The following is a 27,677-nucleotide window of genomic DNA, read 5'->3' as shown; positions in this document are numbered from 1 at the left end:
TTTTATTCTAATAGCTAACAGGCTGGTTTCAGTCGTACACTCGCTCAAAGCTCATTTGTGCGGTAATACAGACTGAAAGTCTACGAAAACATCAAAAGACATCAGAGAGGTGGTCAAAAGCCCATACTCTGGCACCAACAAAAAATGCACAAATAAAGCCACATTCTGACATGTGAATACACACACAAACATGACCACAGCCACAACAGCAAACACATCAAAAGAGTTCAATTCATTTCTAGACCCAAAGCATCCATCACGACGCTAGCCCATGAGTCCAGATCACAAAACTTTACATCCAAAGCTTAGTAGTTCTGGAGGCTCTCCAATTAATTTTCATTTAAGCATTCAACTTTTGTCACAGATGGTTCGTTAGGAAGAAACAAAAGAAACCAGCCCAAATTGGTTTGCAGGTCTTAGCTGATCTCACATCCTGATCAGGCGTTTTGCACATTTTTATTTTTATTTTTTCAGCTGAAAGACAAGCTTAGACCAGCATTTTTATAGCTATTAATATTTTGAAGAATGTTGATAACCAAACAATTGACCCCATTGACTTTCATTGTATTCTTTTAACGGGAATCGAAACTGTTTAGCTACTAAAACTTTTTCAAATTTTGTCTTTCACAAAGAATGCCACACAGTTTTTATTTTCTTTTTTTTACAAGGTTTACAAGGTTTACAAGGAATTTAATAAGGTTTAAGTTCATAAAGCAATTATCTCGTTCTCGCTCTCTGGTTGGTCTTGAAACTAAAACATCAACTAAAGAGTTAAATAAAGAAATAACTAGAGTAGGATGGAAACCTCCTTCTAAATGAACTGGACTGTGAAATACTAAATTTAGTCTCTCTCGCTTTTCTCGCTTGTACAAATCTAGCCTCAGATCAGGAGCCAAGGGCAACTTCTCTCTTCACCACAGGCTCAAAACCCTCCATTGTCCCTTTGAGCACAAGGCCAGTGTGTCTCTGAAGTGTAGGTGTCGGTCTTCTGACTACAACTTGACCTTGCTCATGAAAAAGGCCTTTATCCAGCTTCAACAATCAGGCTTCTTCTTCCCACACTGACATCAGTACAGTATGCAGAGCGGAGTGTCCCTGAACACCCCAAAGCGCTGAGGCCTTGAGTTACTCCAGCCGCTGGTGGAGATGTGGTGTGCCTGCCGTGCCTTGTGGTCTATACACCCGTTTTGGACCTTCGGGCCGGGCCATGCTGCCCACGTGTTCCCAAATCTAGACTGAATGACCCTCCATTGGCCAAAACACGTACTTGGAGAGATCATCCAGTGTCAGACGGGTTCATGTTCTGAAACATTCTGAGGACCGAGGAGTGGTAAGAGAAGTATTATTTAAAAAACATAAATAAAATAAAACATTACTTAATAAAATAATGATGCCTTTAAGGTATTGCTTAAAATACATCAATTCTAAAATAAAATAAAATAATAAGATGGTACCTTTTAAATAGATACCTTCACAAATTTATAATTTAATAAAATTTTGAAATAAAGAAGACAGTACTTGTTAATAAAAAAGATGTCTAATATTATTTAAAATATATAAATATATATATATATATATATATATATATATATATATATATATATATATATATATATATAATAAATATATACTTGTTACAAAGTGCAAAATAAAATAAAATAAATAAAATAAGATAGTGTTTTAAAATAGTATTGAAAATAAAATAAAATAAAATAAAATAAGATAAAATAAAAATTAGTTTCAGCCCCAGACATCATGCCTACGGACCGTTGGATGAATATCTGATGCATACGGCACACTCAGCTGGAAACACTTCAGGAGTTTCCAAGTCGTAATCGGATTGGTTAAACTACAGGTCCTTCTCAAAAAATTTGCATATTGTGAAAAAGTTCATTATTTTCCATAATGTAATGATAAAAATTAAACTTTCATATATTTTAGATTCATTGCACACCAACTGAAATATTTCAGGTCTATTATTGTTTTAATACTGATGATTTTGGCATACAGCTCTTGAAAACCCAAAAATCCTATCTCAAAAAATTAGCATATTTCATCCGACCAATAAAAGAAAAGTGTTTTTTAATACAAAAAAAGTCAACCTTAAAAAAATTATGTTCAGTTATGCACTCAATACTTGGTCGGGAATCCTTTTGCAGAAATGACTGCTTCAATGCGGCGTGGCATGGAGGCAATCAGCCTGTGGCACTGCTGAGGTGTTATGGAGGCCCAGGATGCCTCGATAGCGGCCTTAAGCTCATCCAGAGTGTTGGGTCTTGCGTCTCTCAACTTTCTCTTCACAATATCCCACAGATTCTCTATGGGGTCAGGTCAGGAGAGTTGGCAGGCCAATTGAGCACAGTAATACCATGGTCAGTAAAACCATTCACCAGTGGTTTTTGGCACTGTGAGCAGGTGCCAGGTCGTGCTGAAAAACAAAATCTTCATCTCCATAAAGCTTTTCAGCAGATGGAAGCATGAAGTGCTCCAAAATCTCCTGATAGCTAGCTGCATTGAGCCTGCCCTTGATAAAACACAGTGGACCAACACCAGCAGCTGGCATGGCACCCCAGACCATCACTGACTGTGGGTACTTGACACTGGACTTCAGGCATTTTGGCATTTCCTTCTCCCCAGTCTTCCCCCAGACTCTGGCACCTTGATTTCCGAATGACATGCAAAATTTGCTTTCATCCGAAAAAAGTACTTCGGACCACTGAGCAACAGTCCAGTGCTGCTTCTCTGTAGCCCAGGTCAGGCGCTTCTGCTGCTGTTTCTGGTTCAAAAGCACACGCCTGTGCACGGTGGCTCTGGATGTTTCTACTCCAGACTCAGTCCACTGCTTCCGCAGGTCCCCCAAGGTCTGGAATCGGTCCTTCTCCACAATCTTCCTCAGGGTCCGGTCACCTCTTCTCGTTGTGCAGCATTTTTTGCCACACTTTTTCCTTCCCACAGACTTCCCACTGAGGTGCCTTGATACAGCACTCTGGGAACAGCCTATTCGTTCAGAAATTTCTTTCTGTGTCTTACCCTCTCGCTTGAGAGTGTCAATGATGGCCTTCTGGACAGCAGTCAGGTCGGCAGTCTTACCCATGATTGCGCTTTTGAGTAATGAACCAGGCTGGGAGTTTTTAAAAAGCCTCAGGAATCTTTTGCAGGTGTTTAGAGTTAATTAGTTGATTCAGATGATTAGGTTAATAGCTAGTTTAGAGAACCTTTTCATGATATGCTAATTTTTTGAGATAGGAATTTTGGGTTTCATGAGCTGTATGCCAAAATCATCAGTATTAAAAACAATAAAAAGACCTGAAATATTTCAGTTGGTGGCAATGAATCTAAAATATATGAAAGTTTAATTTTTATCATTACATTATGGAAAATAATGAACTTTTTCACAATATGCTAATTTTTTGAGAAGGACCTGTATATAGGACTTCCAGGAGACGTGCGTGTCACGTTCTGCCAAGAAACAAAGATGTCATGATGCCAAACCCCCTCACGAAAGATGAAAGCTGTCGTGTTTACAACTGTGACAATGAGCGCTTATCAGGTTCTAAACTAAACACTGGATTTTCAAAAGTATGTGAAATATATAAAGTTCACAGCACAGAATCTTTTAAATATGTCCAAGAGTTTTACACACCAGTCTGTTATTGTGGTGACATTACCACGCCCCTAAACATGATGCGGTACAAAACAAAATGTGATTGGTTGCTTTACCTGTTCCATTCAAAGCGGCCAAGATTCCCAGACCTTCTGCCATCAGTCTGAAAGTCTGGCTATGCGAGACTACCTATAGAGCTCAAAAATCTCTGCATATACACAAAACCAGAAGTTTTCATTTTCACTGAAACATAGCCATCAAATGTGGTCCCTTTACACAACAGAGATCCTCTCATTCAGTGCGTGTTAAATCCTGCAGTCAGCTGATGTTGGTTTGGTCTTGGACAGCTTAAGCTGAGTACAGCTGACAGAGTCAGCTTAGATGAGAGGAAAATGCAAAGCAGATGTCATGACTATGTTGTTTTGTCAGGTGTATTGTTCTTATCCCCATCTCAACCAGCTTAGCAGCCCACACAATGACGCTCTTAAAGCCTAGAGAGCCTGCATATACAACTAGGCTTTCAGATCACTCAGAAGTTATCAAGAACCCCGGTACATTGATTACGGAATGACGCATTATGCTCCCTTGTGCTTCATTTGTGCCTTTCACAAAAGGCTTACATTTTATAGCAAAAGGGGTTATTCCAGGCTGCGCAAACCTAGCTACATATTTTCAAAACAGACTAGTCAGTGGGTTGTTTGAATGACTAGTCAACTACTTGTTCATATGGAAGCCCTGATGTTTTAAATGTTTTTGACAGAAATAGCTTATATATGCATTTATTTGACAAAAAATACAGTGAAACAGCAACATTTTCATTCAAATCTACATGTAATTTATTCCTGTGATGCAAAGCTGGATTTCCAGCATCATTACTCCAGTCTATAGTGTCACATGATCCTTCAGAAATCATACTAATATGCTGATTTGATATTTTTATATTTTTGTAGAAACAATTATAAATTTTAGGATTCTTTGATGAATAAAAAATTCCAAAGAACAGCATTTATTTGAAATAGAATTATTGTAACATCAGAAGCATCTTTACAGTCATATTTATATATTAATGCATCTTTGTTCAATAAAAGTAATAATTTCTTTTTTTAGCATGCTAAAACCCTTGCAGAAAGGTTATGTCTCTAAATTCATGCCATTTAAAGGATTTCTCATAAAAATAAAGATAAGAATTTAAAAAAAATCCAGTTTAACTCAAGAATCGACTCGCCAGTTGATGGATGACTAATCAAGTATCCCAATTTATCCCTAACACCATCAGACCAAATGTTTGTTTCCCTTTTCCCAGTTTCTGAACATCTGTACCATTTATTATTTCCAATTTCTCACCTTTTCCAAAAAAATATAGGCTTAAAAGGACCACAAATTTAGAGTGAGGGTGGAAAATCCAGGATGAATCACCTCCCACATTATGCAGATGTCAGGACTCTGCAGTGTTGTGCGATAAGATGAAGACCTGAGTGTACTACAGTACTGGAGCGCGGCCAGATCACCTGACAATGAGACACACCCACCTCCTCTAGGAGTAACCTAAGCAGCAGAGTTCACCTCTTAACATTCTGCTCACAATACTTAATTCTGTACCGGCATATCCACATGGGATAGAGGCCTTAGATTTGGCCTAGAGAATCCACTCTAACCAATCTCCAAGCTTAGAGGCAGATGCAAGCTTTACTTTTTATCACACATTTGCTACTAGTCTGCAGTTTAAAATGGCCTTTATGTACTCTGAGTTAGCTATACACAAGCTCTGTGGGTGGTTGCTCCACAGAGACCAGACAGGACAAAATAAACCTGAAACTTCAGACAAGAACCTAGAAGTACAAACAATACAGGCTTCCTGATATACATCCAAGAATATACACCCACCCTTTAAGAAAAACGACCATAGTGCTTGCATAATAGCCATAGTTTTACTGTGGATAACCATAGGTAAAACAATCATCACTACTTTTAGATCACTGTTAAGTTTCTACAAAACCATTTTTTTTCCACGTAAAACTCCAAAAATGTACCTATACATACAGTACAAATCACTACTGTTTCCAGCTGAAATGAACATCCACTAGTGGCAGTAACACACCAACAACCTTTTTTTTTACGCAAATTATGATAACAGGAGCAGATTAATGATTAATAAAGACTTTAATTATTTTTTTTATTTATTTATTTTAAACAGCTCCTTGAATAATACTTATGTTATGGCTTCAAAATGCTTGTACCATAATGCATGATTTGTACAGTAATTTTCGTAATATACATTTGCATCACATAGCCAACTGCATATGTATGGCTTTTCTGATGTACAGTAGTAAACTTGCTCGGTAGCGCACCTGGTACAGCACTGCTACGAGTCCCGTGAAAGACAATGAGTCATGATAAAACAGCTCAAACACTTGTAAAGGCAACTGAAAATGTCATGGGTGCTTCAGCAAATGTGTTTGTATCTCATGTTTGCTTTTAGGGCATGGTTTATTGTAGCGGGTATGTTATTTTAAAATGCCACAGAGCATTAATCTTTGAGCTCCACTCACTGGACATTTCGTTTCCAAACTGATACAATAACAAATGGGACAAAATGTTGCCAGATTCACACGCTTCTGTTTCGGATAAAACTGAACACAGTTTTAGCACTAGTTACTAAATATTTCACTTTGCAAGAAGCAGCGTAATACCATTTTGCAGCAATGTTGCCAGGTACCAATAATTTGTATTTATTATAAAAGAAAGAAGAGCTTAAGCACATTTAGAACTATAACTGCATCTGCCATTACTATAATAAAAATGAAGAAGATTATTTAGCAGGAATCTACAACATTTGCACCAAAATGCTTCAGTTAGTGCTGATAATAAGGATAAGTCAGATGGCTTATCCCTTCCAAACATTTACCATAGTTTCCTGTCAAACTAGCACAGTTCCTGCAGTTATATTGCTACGGTAAAAGCTTTATTGTGGCCTCTCTTTTAAACAGAGTAGGAGGCTTTCAGAATCTTTCTGGCAAGGCAAATACTGTACCAGCCTAACCACAGTTTTATTGCTCTATCAACTGCAGTAAGCATGGTAGGCTGTTTCATTGTAAACTTTAGTTACCATGGTAAATGTCTGTAAGGGATAATTAAAGGACGTGCAGAATATGATATCATTTGTGAAGGTACAATTAAGGCAAAACCTGCAGACGTTGTACATTTGAGTCTGCACGTGTATTTGGATAACTAAAGACCTCGGCTCAGCTAACAGAAAATTAGCTGAATGAAAGCGCAGGGCCTTTTTCTTGGCCAGCGTGACTGATTTTGTTTTAAATGAACTGTGGAGCATTAGAAAATGGTTAAATAGTGTTTAACCAGCTGCCAGTGTGCTGGGGAAGCTTTTAAGCACAGCTCACTTGCTTAACTTGGAGTTCAACTAAACTTCATAAACAATGAACAATGCTAATGCTAACCAGTGCATTAGATAACGCTGAACACTGAAAGATAACGGGATTGATGACTGTACTAATACAAAACAAAACCATGCATCTGCACATTTACCAACAAGTTTATCGCTTCCAAATTCTCTTTACTTCTGTTTCTGACAACAACGTTTGGCTTTATTCTTGCTACAATCTATATGTTGCTAATATTATAAGAGTAACTTTGGGAATTGAATAAATGAGAGCCTATCAGTCAGCTGCGGTTGAGATGAACACAGTGCTAAATGTGGTAAATAGTATTCACAACATTACTATTGATTCTATGTGCATTTAAGGCCTGTTTCTATGTGCATATTAGAACGCCTACATGATGTAAACAAAGGGCGCCACTGTGCGGTGTGCACACCGACGCGACGCCACGAAATTTTGGCCAAACGCGTCTTTTTTTTTAATCGTTTTTTTAAAAAAACGCTCACATGTATACAAACCCTCTTAAAACACAATTTGGACACAGTCTTTTGCGCTAGCTTAAGTTATAAACACAAAACTGTCTTGCTGAGCAACAGGTTTGTGGTTGCCAAGTAATTTTTTTACCACTGCCGGGAGAAATAAGAAATAAGACGAAGAAGATGCAAGGCAAGATGGGAATGTAGAGTTTGCTCTTACACTCACTAACTTTTATTTGAAACATAATTTTTAAGTGTAAAAGTTTATCTTTACTGTTTAATTACGCTTTTGAAGCGGGGGGTTTGCATGTTCACATCAGGCTCATTCGTTTTTACAAAAAACGCGTTTGAAAAACGCTGGCGAATAACGCGCGCGGTATATTTCGTCCCGGTGTGTACGGCCCTTTAGAGTACATGATGTAAAATTGCATCACATGTATACAAGTTCAAAACCTTTTCACAGTTTTGAAGTTGTAACATATAAACCCTTACTGCTCAACTCTTAATTTTTCTTAATGTCTCTTACACAAGTGTAAAAGTGCACTCGCTATCATTTTAAGGCATCCCAACACACAAACCCAAACCTTACTGGAATAAGCAAAGTCAGCACAATAAAACAACTAACACTAATAAACAAAGACATAAAAAAAAAGTACTCAAAAACTACTAACACTAATAAGCAAAGTCAGCACAATCAAGTACTTCATATGTTGTTAGAATGATCTGAAACATCTGTTGACATCTCATAAAAGACACTTCCCTTTTCCTTGCGTTTGTTATTGTTCCTGTATGGACAGGCAGGAACTCAAGAGGAGGGAACTGATTGACTGGGTTACTCCGTCCTCTCAGCTTATCAATGGAGGCTTTGACTTCACCCAGTACATAACATGGCCACCATTAGGCCTCTGTTAAACACTGGAGTCTTTGAGACAGAAGACTACTCACCTCAACAGACTGTAGATGGCTATGGAGGAACCAAGGGGGAGCCCTAAACTCCCTTCATACACAAATACTTCCCTAACAAAAACTGTACTGAGGAACAGTGTACCATGATATACGTATAGTGATGTAGTTCCAAATCATAACCATTTTCAAATACCATGGTATACACACTACTTCAAAGGTACTTTAAATAATACAGTAGTATTACTATGAGGCATGTCCAGTACAGGGTTGCTACATTTGACCAATCAATTTCAATAACTTTTAGAATTTCTGTATTTTACAGAGATTGTAGTCACAAAGTGGAATTTCAAGCTGATAAAATACCAACATATTTTATCGTTTTATTCATTTCCATGACTTTTTAACCCTGGAGGACAAAGTTTTAAAATGATCTGATAATTCCAAGTTTTGCAAATAAAGTTGTTAAAAAAATATCCAAAAATATGGCACTACTATGGTTTACGTACAAAAATATATATGGTATTACTATAACACATTATCAAAAACTGACATTGCCGTGCTATATTTATTTAAATTAGTTTTTAAAAAGTATAGGATCAGTAAGTTTTAACAGTAAAGAAAATAAAGATCATTTTAAAAGATTTCTATTTAAAAACATAAAATTTATCAAAGAATAACCATTTTCAACATATAATAATAAGATTTTTTCTTGAGCAGCATATTAGCATGATTACTGAAGGATCATGTGACACTGAAGACTGGAGGAATGATGCTGAAAATTCAGTATTGCCATCGTTGTTCATTCAAAGAATAAACAGTTATTTTAAACTCGCACAACCCCAAACTTTTGAACAGTGGTGTAAATCCAAAAAGACAGCACATACCACTGTACATGTCCAAAAAACATGACGATGCTATGAAACTTTGAACCTTTTTTAGTGATAGACACAATGTAAATAAACCTGTACTATACCAATTGTACAGACATGTTCATAGACACATGCTCACACTGCAACTAAATGTGCACAGTCATCTAAACCCTACACACATCCTCACACAACAACATACACACTCTTTCTTCCAGACTTTACAGAGGGGCCTCGCTGCACCTGAAGGGTTGGGTGTGAACGCTGTCTTTCCTTCCTTCTGCTTCCAAAGCAAATACTGTTATTGGCGGCGGTATCCTGAGAGCTCTGTCGCAGAGTTAGACTTTAATTTGTAAAATACACCCATAAATGTCATTCAGCATAACCACTCGGCTCCAGCCTGTAACGCATGCACCATTAAATAGCATTAGACTCATATCGCATTCTTTCTTCTCCTTATTATTCATTCTCCTCTAACTTGCTACTGCTTTGGGAATAAAAATGCACCATTATTAATGTGTCATGCTAATAAAGCACATTTAAAAGTGAGAAAGAGGGAGAAATAGGCATGTAAACGTAGCCCTGGCTTGCATAAGACCGACATTAAAAAGACATTAAACTCAGTTCTGATGTGAATAACCATTACCTGAGAAAATCATAAAAAATAAGAGAAGTTAGACAGAGAGAGAGAGAGAGAGAGAGTTTGCAACTGTTAAACTTAAGCAAGCCTACCTGAAGGTCAAAGAATTTACTGTATCTTCTGTAGATGATGTGGGATGTGGAGTCAGAGTATGTGACATTGATGAGATACACCTGAAAAGAGAAGAAAAAAAATACAAGGAAGGCAATTAGAATCTCTACAATTTATACTAGAGTTTAGTTACACATTTTGGTATAAACTATGATGATTTCAGTATAACGATTGCTTCTAGCTATGCAAGTCTCTACTCTCTGAAATGTGTCAAAAAGCAGTTAAAAAAGTTTTAAATATGCAAATGTACTTTATTTAACCCAATTTATTTAAATTTAACCCAAGAGCGAGATATGTAATGATGACTTCACAGCATGGTCAGGAAACGACACTGTATAGTCAGGGACAAGTATTTCCTGCACATACACAATTCCTAACAAACCCAGCTCTATTGTCCTGCAACAGAAATAAAGATCAGATTATTTACTCCACAAACAAACCAACAAAAAATACAATATGACATCATGTGGAACCATGTTTATATATATATATAGTACAGTAAATAAATGACACTATACCCTACAGTACTATCAAACATATGCATGTATATATGTATACTGCATATGAAATTCTAAAACGAATCATGATTTTTACAGTTCCCATTTGGAAATTGCACATTTTATTTTTTAACGGATCACTCCTCCTTGCAGTCTCACTAAAACAGATTCAAACAAGTCAACAGATCATTTACAAATCTAATTTTTAAAGATTTGCATTTGGAGTTGACCTAGTTTCCAGTGCCAATCAAAACAATCCATAACTGGGATAAACAGACTGACTACCTGACAAACAACGTCTTTTTCCTTTTTAACTGCAAGACATTTGATTTACATTCAGCACATTTCCTTGCATCTACTAAGTCTATAAGTCTATTACAGGCTCATTTCAGCTGATATTCTGACCACAGCTCTCTAGCATCAGTCCTTCAGATAAATTGCCCCACCCACTGTGGGCTGCAGGACAGTGTGTTGACAACGTCTCTCCAGTGTGTAACTCAGTCATGTCAAACCTGTTCAAGGTCTTCTCCAGTGTGAGCAGCATGTCTGAGCTGATCCTGGAAAGAGAAGTGTCTGGAAGCTGCATTTGTGACACTTGGGATCTAACAGCTTTGGAGATTTGCTGTGATCTTGAGTGATCTCCTGTCAACCCCCAACAAGAGTTATGAAGCACAATAGTACGTGTAATGTGTATGTGTAAAAATGGCTTGTTTTGTCCATAGATGTGAAAAAGTTAATACATCAATAAACATTGCCACATTTTTGCTCCATATTGCAGAGTTTTTGCATATCTGATTACCATGGTAACCACCAAAATACAAGTTACCCTATTTATTAGTGATTTCTGCTCAGGCAAGCATCACTCCTGCTCACTTAAAAAAAAAAAAAAAAAAAAAAAAAAAAAAACCTTACTATTAAAATTCTGCACTTAACTCATCATGTTTGTGCTACAAACATGAATGAGACCTGAAATTGTATAGCTTGTTGAGAGGAGGTGTGCTATCATCTAAAACATTACATTTCTGGCAAAACGATAAAAATGGCCAAAAAAAACATGGGCTGTATCTTAAATCATCCCCTATACTCTCATTCACTATTCCCTACATTACTCCTTTACATAAGTTATAAGTTCTAATACAGACCTTTAAAAGAATGAATGAAAATGAGTTCGGACAATAAGTCACACAAAAGTGCTATGGACAGCATCTTCTGACAAGACACAGGATACATTCGACGCCCACAGTGTTCTCTAGCATCTTGCCGTTCGGTTTGTACACTCGTTATTGAGGTGCATTGTGGGTTCGAATGAGCGCACTTGACAATGTCCACTATGCTTTCGGATACCACAAACAAAATGGCCGTCTCCTCAAAAAATGTGCTATATAAAGGTAAAAAGGGGCCGTGTGGCAAAAAATCTGAATGTTTTATTGTTTTATTCGATTTTTGTTACGGCATTGATAATTCTAGAACTCAATATAAATACAATATAAAATATACAGACAACTAACACATGTCCAAAGCACTAGCATTCACCCTGCAAACACATAGCAGAACGCTAACAGCCTTAACATCGTGGCGCCAAGTGTTGCACAGGCAAGCATCATTGACATTTTCATCAGTTAAAAATTTTGCAGTAACTACGGAAGAGATTGTTCTAAATGATTAGAAAAGCTTTCCAGTTCTGAAATACTGAAACATTCAAACTAGCAGAATTAAACCCAGTGTACTGTGCACACAGAGAGTGAGACACTGACATCTGTTGTGACAGAAACTATGGTAGCCGATAGCGCAAACTTTTTTCTCACACAATGTTTAGCACAACTGAGTCTGGGCTGGATTATAAGACAAGCTAATCATTTGATTTACCTCATCTCCATAGTCTGTCATGTATCAAAGCTTATGTCATGGACCATAAAGTGGGAAGCTGCATCAGCTTTTCTGTGGGTAATGAAATATGACCGCTATCATATGAAAGAGAGAGTGAGAAACAGATAGAGGAGGCTCTGACCTGTGCTGTGAGACAGACAGCTTACATGCTTGTGAGTATTTGCATTGTGCCAGGTTAAAGTGCCTCCCCTGTTAGCAGAATGCTGCGAAAGGGCCTTGACTAAACCGCCTCACGCTGCTTCCCACAGTGTGTGTGCAGCTATCCAAACAGATACATGCTTATCACACACCGCGTGCCTGGAAAAGCATGTGAATGTGTGAGATAGAGTGCATGAGAGGCTTTCTTTGAAAGCATGTGCTAAAAAGATACTCCATGTGTGTGTGTGTGAGTTACTCCTACAGGAGTTATTTAAAGACCCCTGACCGGACTGGCATGTGTGGTTGCTGATTCTGCCCTTCTCTGCCCAACTGTAATATGTTATTTCACCACAGAGAGCAGCCTCAATCATCTCATGTGTGTGTGTGTAAGATGCAAACTCATCACATCTCTGAGACCATCTTCATGGCAACCACAGTGGAAACAGGATTGCTGAAAGCCCACGCCCAAAATATCAAGAGCAACTTCACCATCCCAGAGAGCAAAAATAGCTCTGAAACAGAACAGACTAAGCCAACAGGACATCCACCACCAGGAAAGCTTCTATATTAAACCATGTTCACAATGTTTATAACCTTTGATCATCAGTCAAATTCTTCTCAAAACATTCAATTAATCAATTTCACTTTAACCATTTGTTAACATTAGTTACTATAGTATGAACTGACAATGAACAGTTATGTTTACAGAAAAAAATTATATTCATATATATTTTGGATGTGATTAATCAGGATTAATTGTTTGACAGTCAAGTCTGAAGTCCTATTTCTCATTTAAGTTTTTTTTTGCTACTCAATTGTTTGGTCTAGACAGATATTAGATTAATATGTAATGCCAGGGTCATTTCTAGGCATAGAATCTAAACAATGTCTCAAATTGTGCTCAAAAATCAGTGATTTCAAAATGCTCAAATGTAAGTACTCAAACATTTCTTACCAAATTCACTCAAAACCACTCAAACCCACATTTAATCCACGTCATCTGTTTTTATTTCTCCTAAGCAGTTGTAGAAAACAAATATGGAAGCAGATTTTTAAATAATTAGAATTCCATGAAGACTCTAGATCTATGAAAGGTCAAACTCTGAGCAATAAAATGTTCCCTTTGGTAAAAACAGTGGTGAAAAGAGCCTTTTCGTCTATAACATCTGTTCTCTGGCACTGGATTGATTATATCCATTGATGTTGTTGAAAAGAACACAACAAAGAGTCCTGATTTCAAGTGATTTTAAAATCTTTAGACATAAAAGAACAGACGTAACACAATGGAGACCTCTCTCTTCCAAATAATTATCCCAAGACGGAGTCAAGGAACAAGATTAAGACAAAGCAGCTGGATTTCTGAACGACACAGAGACACTGAATATGCATATATAAGCAATAAAGCACATTCAACCATTTAGTCTACATTTTTTCTTGTCATTTGCAAGAAGAAAACCCTCATTCTGTCTCAAATGCGATGCAGAGATGGCACACAAAAGCCTTCTTCAAGCAATTCAATACCTGCAGAATCAACAATAATCCTCAAAGTTGTGGCAGCAAACAAAGCACATCACCCGCTGATTAAAACTTCAACTAAACTTTCAAAGGTTTGGCCGCACACATTTTATACTGCTCATAAATAAATCAAAGTCAGCACAAACTCTCTGATCATTCGAGCAGGAAGTGTCCTGGAAGACCAAACTCAAAGAACATGCATTTCTGCATTTCATCAAAAACCAAAGCTTTCCTTATAATCATGCATTAGATTAACATCAGCAAAACAGACTTCAGCATGTCCAGCTGAAGCACACATTTCAGAATAAAAGGAGAATGCGGCGTTTTGAGGTAGACATGAAAAGTAAAGCCAGAGAAACTTACTGAAAAGCAGTCGTCTTGTCTTCAGATTTGTCATAAGAAAAGGATGAGGAGGTTTTAAGCTTGAAGTCTTGGTGGGGCTTTAAGTACAGGCCTCACCACTTAAGTAACTCAACCCCGCCTAAAGAGACTATTTAAAGAGACACATAAAAGACTATCCATCTACCATATTTCCAACCATGGTGCATTCATAGCCACAAAATGGCATTTTATTCAGCTGGTTAAATAGTTCAAATCTGTGATGTGAAAACAGCAACATGTCTATGCTGAGCAACAAGTTTAAGATCTTGTCTAGACATTAGGTGAAGTTAGGATTTTATATCATGTACATTTTTATTATTAATAAACCAAGCAAACCCACAATGTGTCGGCCAAGGCAAATATACATAATGTCACCTATGCCGGGGTCCACAACTGACAAGAGGGATGGATAGTAACTTAACAAACTTAAAATTCATAAAATTTTACACCATTTACTTTCTAAAAAAAATTTCTTTCTGGCTTTATTGTGAAATACAATTGGTGCACACTGTAAATAAAAAAAAACATTTAATTATTTAAATAAATGTAAAATTATAAAATCTTTTAAATACAAATTAATTAACAAAATAAAAAATACTAATAAAAAAAAATATTTCACTTACAAAAAAAAAAAATACAAAAATTCTAAAAATTCTAAAAATTCCACTATTCCACTATCCAAACATTTTTTTCATTGGATTTTCTATTTCACTCTGAAATACCATATTACAAAGTAAAATGGGTTGGAAATGAAGTTGTTATTTGTGTACTCAGTTTAAATAAAATTAAAAAACTGTACACATGCAATCAAATGGGAATAGATTGACAGCCATAATTTTTCTTGAGGTGGTGAAACTCTATTTTCACATAATTTTGTCCCTCTGTAAACTATAAATTTCCTATTAAATTAATGGTCAAAACCCACAACTTATAGTTCATATTCTCATAAAAAGTATTCAGAACTCTAACAAAACGTATAACAAAGGACTAGTGGAAACATGAATTGTCCCAAACAACATACTGACCAGAACCAAGACCCACAAACTTAAAGGCTAAGTACAGTAAATGCGTTCCTATCACAGCAAATCAGGCAGTAGCTCCAAGTCCAGGTCTCAAGGGGTGAGCATTTACTGCACAGTTTAAGCTGTGTAACTGCAGGTGGGTCCACTGGTAATGGGATTCTGGAAAGTGAATTTCCCACAGGAAGTGATAAACTTGTAAATCATTAATTAAACAATATGTAGATCAAGACAGAGAGAGCAAAAGATGAAAGGTAGCTTTCTGATCCTCCTCACTGAGCATTATGATCAACAAAGAACAAACCCATTCTCTCTCTACTTCCTTTGCATTTTGTTCTGGTCATTTCCACTTTGCCGGTGCCACTTCACCCTGATACCTACATGCAAATGCGCACACGCACATTCCTGCTTCCAGAAGGGATGCGGTACAGGAAGTGGAACTTGAGTGCACATTGTGTCCTGAAGAACTGCAGATTAAAAAAGTGTCAACTCAGCGTACACATCAACTTTGAGCGTCCAAACCTTTGGCCTTTCAGAGCAACCCGGTACAAGCCACTCATCTGAACCTCAAAAATATGTAAAAGAGGATGACATTTATTATCCACTGACAACGACGTGTTACTTTTAGGAACTGTAACAAACTGATAATCTGCAAAATATCATCCGATGAGTTCTAATTATTACCATTAGAGTGAGACACTCGCGAATGGGAGCAAACAGTCAGACCCTTCCCCAGACCTTATGCATCTGAATGTTGTAACTGGTGGTGTGTAAACAAAACTGTCAGCGAGTGAACACTGTACTGCTATTTTTCAGCTCCATTACACCTACGTGTCCTTTCAAACCTCCTCAACAATCCCATCTTTCATCATAGAGCCCTTTGAGAAAGCCAGGCCCAGTGTCCCCGGCAATAAAAAGCTAAACAAAACACGTCATTAGTTCACGTCATTCAAGAAACCAAACAATTAGAATGCACTGAAACTATGATACAATTCTGATAAAGCATCCCAGGAAACCGCTTGGTGGGATAATTTCTCTTTATGGGTGACGACATCATTAGTTACTACGAGAGAGAAAGCCATTTCCCATGAAGGCTGCTGTACTGTGGCAGAGCTTCACTTCCTGCCCACACATGTTGTCACCAGCAGCTCTGGCATCATTTGTTCTCTATGATGTAATCAAGCTGCATTGAAAGCAATAGCATTTGCTCTGCAACTGGCGGCGGGCAGAGAGTAACTCTACAGAAAGGAGCAATGAGCTTTAGTGCTCCAAGATGTCATGTTGGACAAGGAACAAGCGAGGAGGAGGGGAAATGAAAACGCGGAAATTGAAGACAGGCAGGATGCAGCGGGAGTCATATATCAGTACATGAACGTATGCGAGTGCTGGTATAGGAAGTGTGAGGGATATGGAGGGAGGGGGGATAGTTTAAAGGGAAAGTCTACCCAAAAATGAAAAGAGACACATACAGCGGATCACTGTTTTAAAGGTTTGGCCACAAGATGCAAATAATATGCATGGTAACATGGCTGCTGTATGAAAAAAAAAAAAAATTATTACTTATTTTTTCTATGTAAACTGCTGTTTAAAAAATCGAAGATGCCTTAAATTGATATTAAAGTGATAGTAAAGACTTTAAAATTTTTACAAAATATTTATTCTGTTGTTATCCAGAGAAAAGCATCATAGTTTTTCACAAAAACATTATTAAGCATAACAAGTTTCCAACATTGATAATAATAATAATAGGAAATATTTCTTGAGCACCCAATCAGCATATTAGAATGATTTCTGAAGGATCATGTGACGCTGAAGACTGAAGTAATTACGCTGATCATTTTGCTTTGCCATCATAGTAATAAATTACATTTTAAAACTTATTAAATATAGAAATCAGTTGTTTTAATTTGTAATAATATTTCACAATAGTCCTGTTTTACTGTATTTAAGTCTTGATGAGCATGAGACTTCATTCAAAAATATTTAAAAAAAATAAACTAAAATAAAAATACCTACCACCTTTTGAAGAGTAGAGTACATGCAACTTTACAACTTGACAAAATAACGCCTTCGACCTTAAAACAATCACAAAAATGGAGAGAACAACTTGACAGCTCAAATAATACGCAAGCAATGGAAAATGTGCTCAGTTTAATTCCATTATAGGTTACCTTTCTTGTTTTTCCTTTTTTAAAATAAAAAAAATCAACATTCTGCGACAAATGTTGTTGATTGAGCTTAACTTCTATTAATTAAACCTACAATCTTAAAGTCTGTTTGTAAGGCCAAGCTTACAGTAGTATAATATGGCTTCAAAAAGACTTGGAATAATGCACACAAGTCTTATGGACAACTTTTATGGTAAGCTATTTTTAAATCAGCTTGATCACCATATGCTTCTGTTATATGGAAAACAGCAGCAAGAACATTCTTCAAACCATCTCCTTTGGTGTTCCACTGAAAACAAGAAAACACCTGGAACAGCAGGAGGATGAGTCAACGATGAGAGAACTTTAATTTCAGGGTGAACTAAAGTGTTAGAAATAAAAGTGTTTCAATAGCCATTACACAGGGCAAACAATCATGATTCATGGCATGTTGTGGCATGAACGTCTTGTAGTGGCCTATGACAAGGATTTAACAGATGGAAACAGCCAAGGAAATGTGTCATATACAAAAGCTGACAAGACAGCAGATTGTCTAGGGAGAGCCTCAAGGCAGCTTTGTGTAACGTTCACACACACACACAAACACATTTCGGACATGTGGGGCTCTGTTGGGAACCAGTGCTCGCTAATGAAGTGAGTGTGTGAGAAAACATGTCACACACACACGATTCCCACAAAGACATAATAGAAGCAATTCTGTCCACCTTCGGAGGAGGGATTCAGTGCTCACTTCCTGTCTGGAAGCATGAAATTTTCCATCGTATGACCCCCTATTTTTACTCAGTCCTACTTCAAATTCTCAGCTGACTAATGATGACAAACCTGCACTCCTTTTCCGAAGCAGTTGTGAATACACTCTTTATCATCCTACCGATGCACATAAAACTTGTCCCAGATCAAAGCCACTAAGAACCTTGTCTAGTGTATAAAGGAGTTTTTTTGCATTTTCTGTAAATACAGCCAAGCTTCCATTCAAAGAGAGGAAGTCAGACCGTTCCTGGGGATCAAAACAAGGGCATGTGGGTTCACATTTCCCCTCCTCCTTTTCTCTCTCTCAAAAGGAAAACAGCTGTTTGATTAACATTATATACTAATGAGACTGAAGAACTGCTTTTCTTTTTTACTCTCTTTCCAGAGTATGTGGAAGCCTGTGGGATACAAGGCCATGCATATTCTGAAGAATCACTCTCTCGGGAGAGAATGTAGTGAATCTGTGGCAAAGCAAAGGACTCCCAGTGCAAGTTATGGGGGAGGATGCTGTACTAATGCTGATCTGAGAACAGCTCTACAGCTCTCGTGGTTAGGAGATTGAGACAATGGGCCAATGTTAAACAAGCTGTTCAAAACATTAAGCCACAACTACTGATGAATATCAAGGCTGTTAAAATGTACCATCATTCAGAATGATAGAATATATGGTAGACTGGCTAAAAACTGGGTTTCTCAATTTTTAATGACAAAAAACGTGTGAAAAGTTGAACCTTTTTGTTTCAGCATGCACTCAAGCTGGACTGAACTTCACAAGTTTCTAATGCACAACCTTAATTTATACCTGGAAATAAACTATGCTTGAGTATTTTGATTATGAAAAATGAATAAATATTAAGGCCCAGGATTCTGTACTAGGCCACTAATCAAGTGGTAACATTAACCATCTGAACTCTTTGTACAGTAGGTCAGCTATATTTGCTTCCACTGAAGTGCAAGATGCTCTTTGGATGATCATTCTCAAATCATGCATGATCATCGGGTTTCATGCACATTTACGGAGTTACACAAGGGAGGGATATGCAAAACACAAATAAATCTTAAATTCATACAGCTTTTAAAAATGCATTTGCAGTTAAATTGTTAGATTAATGATGAAATTAGTAATGAAAAATATGTATTCAATAAAAAAATGGGACAGATTTTTATTACAAGTCAAAAATTGCCCAAATTCACTCTAAGTAATTTATGTTGAACTAGTCTTTAGGTAATCTATATGGTCTGGTATGTGCTTTCAAGAAGTGGTATCATAAATATTTAAAACAAACCGCAGAGTCCATATTTTGCAGGAAATACATAAGCTTCTACTCCAGCCATATATGGGCACTTCTTCGGGCCACTAAACCCCGAATCTGTCACTGAAGTTGTGTCCTAAATTGCTGGAAAAGGGGGTGTGACAGAAAGTTTAATAACTTTGGAGGACAGATGATCAAAACACGCACGCCACTGATCATTAGATGCACAAATATTCTTCATAACATAGTTTTGGATTATCTCTCCATGTTCATAGAAACAATATAGCGTTTTCACAAATTGTGATTATGTTATTGTTATTGTCCTGATTGTGCAATTGACATTACCTGCAGACATGTTATTTCATTTGAATCTTACATAGAAATCTAAATCCACTAATTAAGTTGCCAAATGAATATAACTGAGCAGGCATATGCAGATGTTTAATTTGGGGTAATTCTTTAAGGTACTTTTTGTTAAGGTTTTTTAATCTTAAACGAACGTCAGTAGTTAGTAGGCTATGTGTATTATTCTCCAATAAAAATAAAACAACTCTCTGGCTCATCTCGGCTAATGATTAAAAAAAAAAACAGACTTTTATAGGAAAACGCAGGACCAGCTCAAAACGCATTTGGTTATAACGTTGCAGAAATGTTCTTTATCATGATCCAGATGCGTCTTTCTGTATCTCAGCATCAGGTTCGAGAAGGACGCAAGGTGAATAGGTAGCCAACTCACGTAATGTTTGGATGGATTCCTCCTCTTCTCCACATCCACCACTTTTACATCCAAAACTGTCCTAAACTGCATTGTGAAAACAGAGGCTTCGGGAGCACGGTTATAATCAGACAGCTACAGAATTAAATGGACAGTCACGAAGACGTTTGCACGAATAATATCGATGTTCCTCTTCTCAATGAAAGCGAACGATTGTTGCCCCCGGCCCGTCCGTCCGTTTAATCAGTCCGTTTATTCCCCCTGACGTAATATAGAAATGAAGATCGAGTAATAAATCATGCAAAACTTATATCCGTCTGCAAGAAACGCACATTCCCGCATCCATTTCTCTCACAACGCAGAGAGGATTCTCGAACCGCCGCGTCCCTGCTGAATTCGAATCGAGACGCGTTCTACAGTGGCATTCTGGAATCTGGATCGACGCGTCATAAAGGCACGAGCGCGTCCTTTGTGTGGACTACAGTAGTGAAGCTGAAGTCTGGGGGTTCTCCTCAAACGTGAGCGGCGCACGTCATATTCATCAAGGCAATCGCAGGAAGCGCGCGCACACTCTGGGATATTTGGAAAATGGCTCTGCTCCTCTACAAAAGCTCTCTTTCACATTAAAAGAGCCTCTACAGAGAGAGAAAAAATTAATTATATTAATAATAATACGAGACGAGTGTTGTGTTGATATCATTGTCCTCCTCCATAAAAAAGACAATGGCTGGATTTTACAGACTAGGCATTGTTTGTTTGGTTCAGCTTGTTTAAAGGCCAATTGTGTGAGAAAAGAATGCAGTAGCGTTATCTTGATTGTAATAAAACCATGTCACACACCAGATACGAACTGTCATTCTGTAGTCTATATACGCATTGCAAACAAATTTCACAAAAGTCTGCTGCACATCTATTTCATAATCTAAGAAAATCACAGACAGTGTGTCATATTTCCACTGAGCATAGAGACCTGAACGCGCACAGATAGTGATGTGCTCATGGACAGTGACGTATCTCACAGCTCACAGTGACCCCATTAGGCCGTTGAGTGTAACTTCAGTTTCAAACGACCCCATTTAGCTCACCCACTATAAAACCCCAGGGTCCGTATTCATGAAAAATCTTAGTGCAAAGAGTTGCTCCTAGTAACAAAATTCTGAGAAAATTCTTAGAAATGTGTTTGTTTCCTCTTAAAATGAAAGAAAAGTTTATAGTAAAGAAAAAAGTAATTCAGAAAGCATCTTAACCCTTAAAATAGGTCTGAAAAAATGTTAGGAGCACAGACGAGGACTTTTAAGAGGCTTTAGAGTTTCTTTAGCAGTGGAGAAATTTGACAAAACATGAAGAGGGGGAGGAAATGTGTTCTGTATTGCATGACAGACGCTACGCATAAGATCATCGTGCAGGGATCGTGTTTGTGACTCATCTTATTAGAGACATACTAACATCTCCAACAGCACAGAAATGCCATAGCATCAGAAATTAACTACATTAATATATTTGGCAATTGGAAAAAATGCAACTATGCAGCAGTGATGATTTGGGTCTGTCACAACCTTCTAGGAGCAAAGTGATCACACAAACAATTGGCTTATTGTGTCGCTGTTCATTTCCTGTCAAATATGTTAAGTAGCCTACGACGCTAACAGCATGGTAATTAAAAAAAAATAAAGAATATAAATATATACATATATAGTGTGTGTGTGTGTGTGTGTGGTAAAACAGGAAAAATTATGCCTATAATTTCAAAGTGAAGGCTTATAATAGACCCTACACTTAAAAGGGCTTTTATTTCCTTCTTGGACAACCAACCAATCACAGTCTTCAAAAGGCTGTGTCATACCCTTTTATACAGTCTATGGTCATACCCAGCAATGGGGTCAGCCCCGCCTCCTCATTAAGACATTTTTTTTTGTCTTTTCATCGCTCAGAGTTGCTCTCAGATTGGTCTCGAATCTCTCTTAAGTTAATACTCCTCCGTAGAAAATTTTAAGATAAATTAGGAGCTTTCTGAGAGGATTCTTAGAAGCTTTAAGAATATGTGCCCAGGACACTGTTTACCGTATAATGGAAGTGGTTGCATCAAGTTCTTCTTCTTATTATTATTAAATCTTTTTAACAGGGCTATTACATTTGGGTTAAACAGTACAAATTACTCAATTATTTGTTCAATCTATTAAAGAGATAATCTGGCATTAAAAATAATGCTTAAGTAAATACTGTATGTCTGTATGCTCTTCTTATGCTGAACCATTGGGGGGAAAACTGTAAAAAATAAATCAAAACAATAAATTATGAATGAAATTGACTTTAATGATTTAAATAAAACATGTCTTCATGATTGTTTTTTAACAATTTGACTATTTTATGGAAGTTAAAAAATGATGCTACAAAACAGTGTAGTGTGATTCTGTTGTGCTTATTATGTCACTATTGCATTCTAAAAATGTCAGAGCAACCTCCAGCATCTCTCGACTCAGATTTTGGCTGTAGCGCTGCCTCACGCTGGACAAAATATGCAGGACATGACATCCTTTCTCAGCATCTGCCAAAAAAATAAAAAATACTGCAAATGAGGAAGGTCCTCTTCTCATGTATGGGTATGACTTGAAATAATGTTGCCTGCCTATACATTATCTCACTCATTATACTAACTATAAAATAAAATACAATAAATCAAGATTTACAAAAATTAATACTGCTTCAAATTGAACCTATTATTTGAAATGAAAACAACATCAGTTAAATAGTTTATTATACAAAATAATCTGACCTGAGAATGCAGTTTCTGAACAATCAGAAACAAATATTATTCAAGTGTAATAATATTAATAAGATGATGTGCAAAAAAAGCCTCACATTTTTCCCGTTTGGTATCCTCTCGTAAAACATCCTTAATCGCTGTGTGAAGATCTTTGTCTTGCTCTGTTACCTAAAACAGCCAAGTTAATGAAAATATAATTATATTTTACACTAGTTTTTGACATTATATGTTATATAACATTTCTGTTGTGATTAAACCACATTAAATATTATTTTAAAATCCCAGTGGTACAATCTTGAAATGTGTAGAAAGCATGTGTAGGAAGCAAAGTAGAAAATTATCCCTTTAATTTTGTTCAGAGTCTCCTGAGGTAACTTTAACACTGTTTGTACTTGCTAAGAGGTGTGTGTATCCATTGCACATACATTGTAGACTTCATCCTGTGTCCGTATTTTCCGGAATATTTGTCCCTCATCCTGGAGAACGCTCAGAGTCTCTTTCAGAAGGTTTCGAATTTGTGTGGCAAATGACGTCCCGGGCTGATCTGACTCTTAAGACAAAAAAAAAAAAAAAAACCTTATGAAGGATGAGTCACCTCAACAATGAATCACATTCCTGTCATGCATCATTCAAAATTAGCATTTTATTTAAATGTCCTTTATTTGTTGGAAGATTTTAGGAGGCGGAATTGGTAATTTCATGCACGTTCTCATTTGACTACTAAGGAAGATATTGTTAGGCTTCTCATTAGTATACTTCTCATCACCATATGCTGCCGTCCTTGAATTTTCAGACTAGCAGCATCTCATAAAAGTGCTACAGACGATCACTCCCTGCTGCCATCAAACAGCACAACACATCCTCCCTGCCGTGCCCACCATAAGTTATTCCTGGCTCTTATATTCTGTTATACTCCAGCCAAGAGTAGTGACATTGAACAAGGACAGTTTACTTTGGTAGCTTAATGCATTCATCTTTTGTGTATGCAAAATCTGCATATCTATCTGCCCTAAAGAGACAATAAAGTCTAAGTCTATCTATCTATCTATCTATCGGAGTATAATGTAGGTCAAGGTCCGGCCCAGTACCTGTTCTGCTGAAGAACTCTGGATCAGCGGATGTAAGAGAAACTCAACATCGTATGGACGAAACCTGGCAACCTCTTTCTCTAAGAAGAACTCCTTAAGGGTGAGAACGGACCGAGACAGCAAATAGTGGAAACGTGACGAACCACCTGCTCTGTAAATAAAATTTAAAAGCACAGAAAGCACTTTTGTTAGTTTTTAAGTATATTTTATATATATATATATATATATGTGTGTGTGTGTGTGTGTATGTACACATGCATACAGATATACAAACATGATGCTTAGAACTGAGGTTCATCAGACCAGATAATCTTGTTTCTCACAGTCTGAGGGTCCTTTAGGTACATTTTTGCAAATTCCAAGTGTGTTTTCATGTGTCTTCAGTGAGGAGAGGATTGAGTCTTGCCACACTGACATAAAGCACAGATTGGTGGAGTGTTGCAGTGATGTTTGTCCTTCTTTAGGTTTCTACTGTCTCCAACTTATGATTAAGGAGCTCAATGACCATCAGCTTCTTGGTCACCACTCTAACCAAAACCCTTCTCCATCAGTTGCTCAGTTTGGCCAGGAGGCCAGCTCTAGGAAGAGTACTAATTGTTCCAAATGTCTCCTATTATGGATAATGGAGGCTACATGCATCTGTGAACCTTCAATGCAGCAGAATTTTTTCTGAACTCTTCCCCAGATGTGTAGCTTGATGCAATCCTGTCTCTGAGCTCTACAGGCAGTTTTTTTGACCTCAGGGCTTTGCTCTAATATGCATTTTCAGCTGTTAGACCTTTTATCTAGACGTGTGCCTTTCCAAATCATACCTCTTCAATTGAATGTGCCACAGTTTAACTTCACTCAAAGTGTGGTAACATTTACAAGCAAAATGAATGCTCCTGAGCTAAAATTCAACTTCAACAGATAGTGGTATGAATACTTATGCAATGGAATCAATTTTTTTATTTCAAGTTTTTTATCTTAAATAAATTAGCAAAAATGTTAAAAACGTGTTATTTGCTTTACCATTATGGTGTATGTAGTGTAGATTGATGTGGGAAAAAAAGTCATTTAAAGCTGTTTAACATAAGGCTGCAACATAAAAAATAAAAAAATGAAAAAAATTAAAAAAATATATATTTACAAATAAATATATATATATATATGTCAAATATTATTTCTATTATTTTTTTTTTTTTTTTTTATCATGCATATTCAATATATGCATATATTTTTCCCTGTAACAGAATTAGGTGCAGTGTAAGATCTTAGATAGCACAATCTTTCTGTCTGACTCACTCTGTGCCGCCCAGGTCATCTCCTGGCTTGAACGGCTGATCATAGCACTTTCTGTACAGCTGAGGCATTTCCAGCATACGCGAGATCTGCACCGCCATCACAGGGTCATTTACTTTATCTACACACAGAGTGATGATTACAGAAAAATAATTATAACTGAGTCCATCTGTTTTACAAACAGACTCTATCTAACTGATTAAACAAACTAATTATGTGTCAGAATAGAATCTGAATTCCTGAACATTTGACTCACAGAAGGAGGTGGCGCTGATCTCCCTCGCATCCCTGGAGGTTTTGACGGTTCCTCGTACCCTCAGCAGGTCTCCGATCTCCAGCACAGTGCTCATCTGTTCAGCCTCCTTCAGCCGTTTGAGTTCATCTTCAATGTTAAATCCTCTGGAGGATCCGCTAGGATCTCTGGCTGTATTAACATTAGCACTGGATTAGTATTTTTATTGGGTTAATGTCCATTATATATATTTTCTATAGCTTTATTTATTTTCTTTTGGTGATTCAATATTTACTTAATGGTATTAATGTTGTATCAGAGTTTTCATAACTTACATTTAGCTGATGCTCCTTGATCATTACATTTCTCATATTTCCAACAAAGACAGTTTATGACACCAGTACTATCATCCACTGTGTGTTGAAGTAAAACAGACAAGAAAGAGTTAGTCTAGGTTTCAAGTGATGTCTTGGGTCACTTGGTTCCCAGGGCAAGATAACACACAACCAAAAGCAAAATTACCAGTCAAGTGCTAAAATTTCCAACTTGACACTGACAACCACTCATTTTTGTTGTAATCTATTTGATAACAGATTTTTTTTATTATTATTATTAACTATATTTTAACTATAATTTATTTTACATTTGATTATGTTTAATTACAGTAATGATATTTTACTTATTATATTTATTATTGTTGTTGTTTTATTTATTTTTTAAACAAAATATAGATAAGTCAACACTAAAATGTTTACACTTTAAATGTTGAAATATTTAAAAATTAAAATAATAATAATAAATGAAAAACATGTTTTTCCAGACCCCCATAGCAGTAGAAATCTTCTCTCTCGCGCTTGTAAACAACCGTCCCCAGTACATCCACCTTGAAGATTGGGTGAGTCTTGTAGAAATAAACACCTACAAAACATCACATGCACATGTCAAATATGGGAGCTTTCTGGTAACAGTATATGAACAGATTCTTCTCATCTATGCATTATTATTTAAAAACAGCACCTGACAAACAAATAAGTAGCTGTCAAATAATGTGAACACTTTCCCGCTTATGCAAAACAACAAGTTGCGGGACTACATGTGTTTAGAAAAGTGCTGCAGTGATTTATTCCCGTGTAGTTAAAGACAAATCCTGTAAAGAAAGGGGCCAGGGGTTAGCTTCTTGATTTTACCCTACCAGGTACTTGTCTGGACTCTTTGATCTGCAGGATGTCAGTGATGTAGAGTCTCGAGTACGCAGAGAAGACGGGGTCCAGGCCCCACAGCATAGACGGCAGCTCATCAGCTTCAGCATCTCCGGGATTCACTGCCATCGGACATCACTGGGACACTACAAAACTAAGAGAAGCATAAACACGACAGCAAATCTCAGCGCTTCTGGAGTGACCCTGATTAAACTTAACTTGTTTTACTAAATGACGCAGCAGCAGGACATGAATAATGCTGGAGCCTGATGAACGCAAGGAGTCGTGTTTATGTTTTTCCGCTCTCTGCGCAGTAGACTCACTGCGCATATACGAAAGAGCTACGCTGAGCTCATGAATATTAATTAGGAGAACACGTGACAGGACGCGCGAGGAAAGTGACCAAACAGCTACTTCTATTAACTAAATTTAGTGTACATAAATGTAAATATAGGGGAAATAAGCCTTTGTTTTTAATTTTAAAGAAGTAATCAATATATAAAATAATAAAAAAGTAAAGCTGTAAAATATGTTACTATTTGATAAACGTTTATTTATTTATTTACTTTTTTTTTTTTACCTAATAATGTTATTTTCTGGAAAACTGATTGTGGGGGAGAAAAAAATCATAGGCTCGCATATGTGCCAACATTAAACGGCTGACCAGGCGATGGCGTCATGTGTCTAAAGTAAGCACATGTTCTCGACGGAAGAGCTCCACAGAATTACGCATCTATTACAAAACATCGTTTTACACGGAGTTTTCAAAGTACGGTTAAATCTCGTTTCCAG

General features: G+C 37.0%; 2 protein-coding genes across 8 annotated transcripts in view; both read right to left on the bottom strand.

Moving 5' to 3' along the window:
- The window catches only part of LOC109047719 (SH3 and PX domain-containing protein 2A), a 91,751-nt gene extending 70,868 nt beyond the window's left edge, over positions 1 to 20,883 (bottom strand). For 3 of the 7 annotated variants that reach the window (XM_042717437.1, XM_042717444.1, XM_042717439.1), the window contains exons 1-2: positions 20,343 to 20,882; positions 9,980 to 10,060 (exon numbers count right to left, since the gene is read on the bottom strand). In XM_042717437.1, coding sequence (XP_042573371.1) covers positions 9,980 to 10,060; positions 20,343 to 20,414 — 153 coding nt within the window. In that variant the 5' untranslated portion in view covers positions 20,415 to 20,882. Of the gene's footprint in view, positions 1 to 9,979; positions 10,061 to 20,342 lie in introns of all 7 variants that reach the window. The other 4 variants (XM_042717441.1, XM_042717442.1, XM_042717438.1 and 1 more) reach the window with 2 other exon arrangements.
- Positions 20,884 to 22,613: 1,730 nt separating this feature from the next.
- Positions 22,614 to 27,216, bottom strand: LOC109084019 (STN1 subunit of CST complex). The gene is made up of 9 exons (XM_042717436.1): positions 26,879 to 27,216; positions 26,509 to 26,604; positions 26,022 to 26,099; positions 25,711 to 25,878; positions 25,458 to 25,575; positions 24,174 to 24,324; positions 23,511 to 23,636; positions 23,181 to 23,253; positions 22,614 to 22,866 (listed from the first exon to the last, which is right to left on the bottom strand). The coding sequence occupies exons 1-9, from the start codon at positions 27,012 to 27,014 to the stop codon at positions 22,709 to 22,711; spliced, it is 1,104 nt and encodes a 367-aa protein (XP_042573370.1). The 5' UTR covers positions 27,015 to 27,216; the 3' UTR covers positions 22,614 to 22,708.
- Between the last annotated feature and the right edge of the window lie 461 nt (positions 27,217 to 27,677).

Source organism: Cyprinus carpio, chromosome B1 (genome assembly GCF_018340385.1).
Source record: "Cyprinus carpio isolate SPL01 chromosome B1, ASM1834038v1, whole genome shotgun sequence".
In the NCBI taxonomy this organism is placed as follows: Eukaryota; Metazoa; Chordata; class Actinopteri; order Cypriniformes; family Cyprinidae; genus Cyprinus; species Cyprinus carpio.
This window is presented reverse-complemented; position numbering and strand designations above follow the sequence as displayed.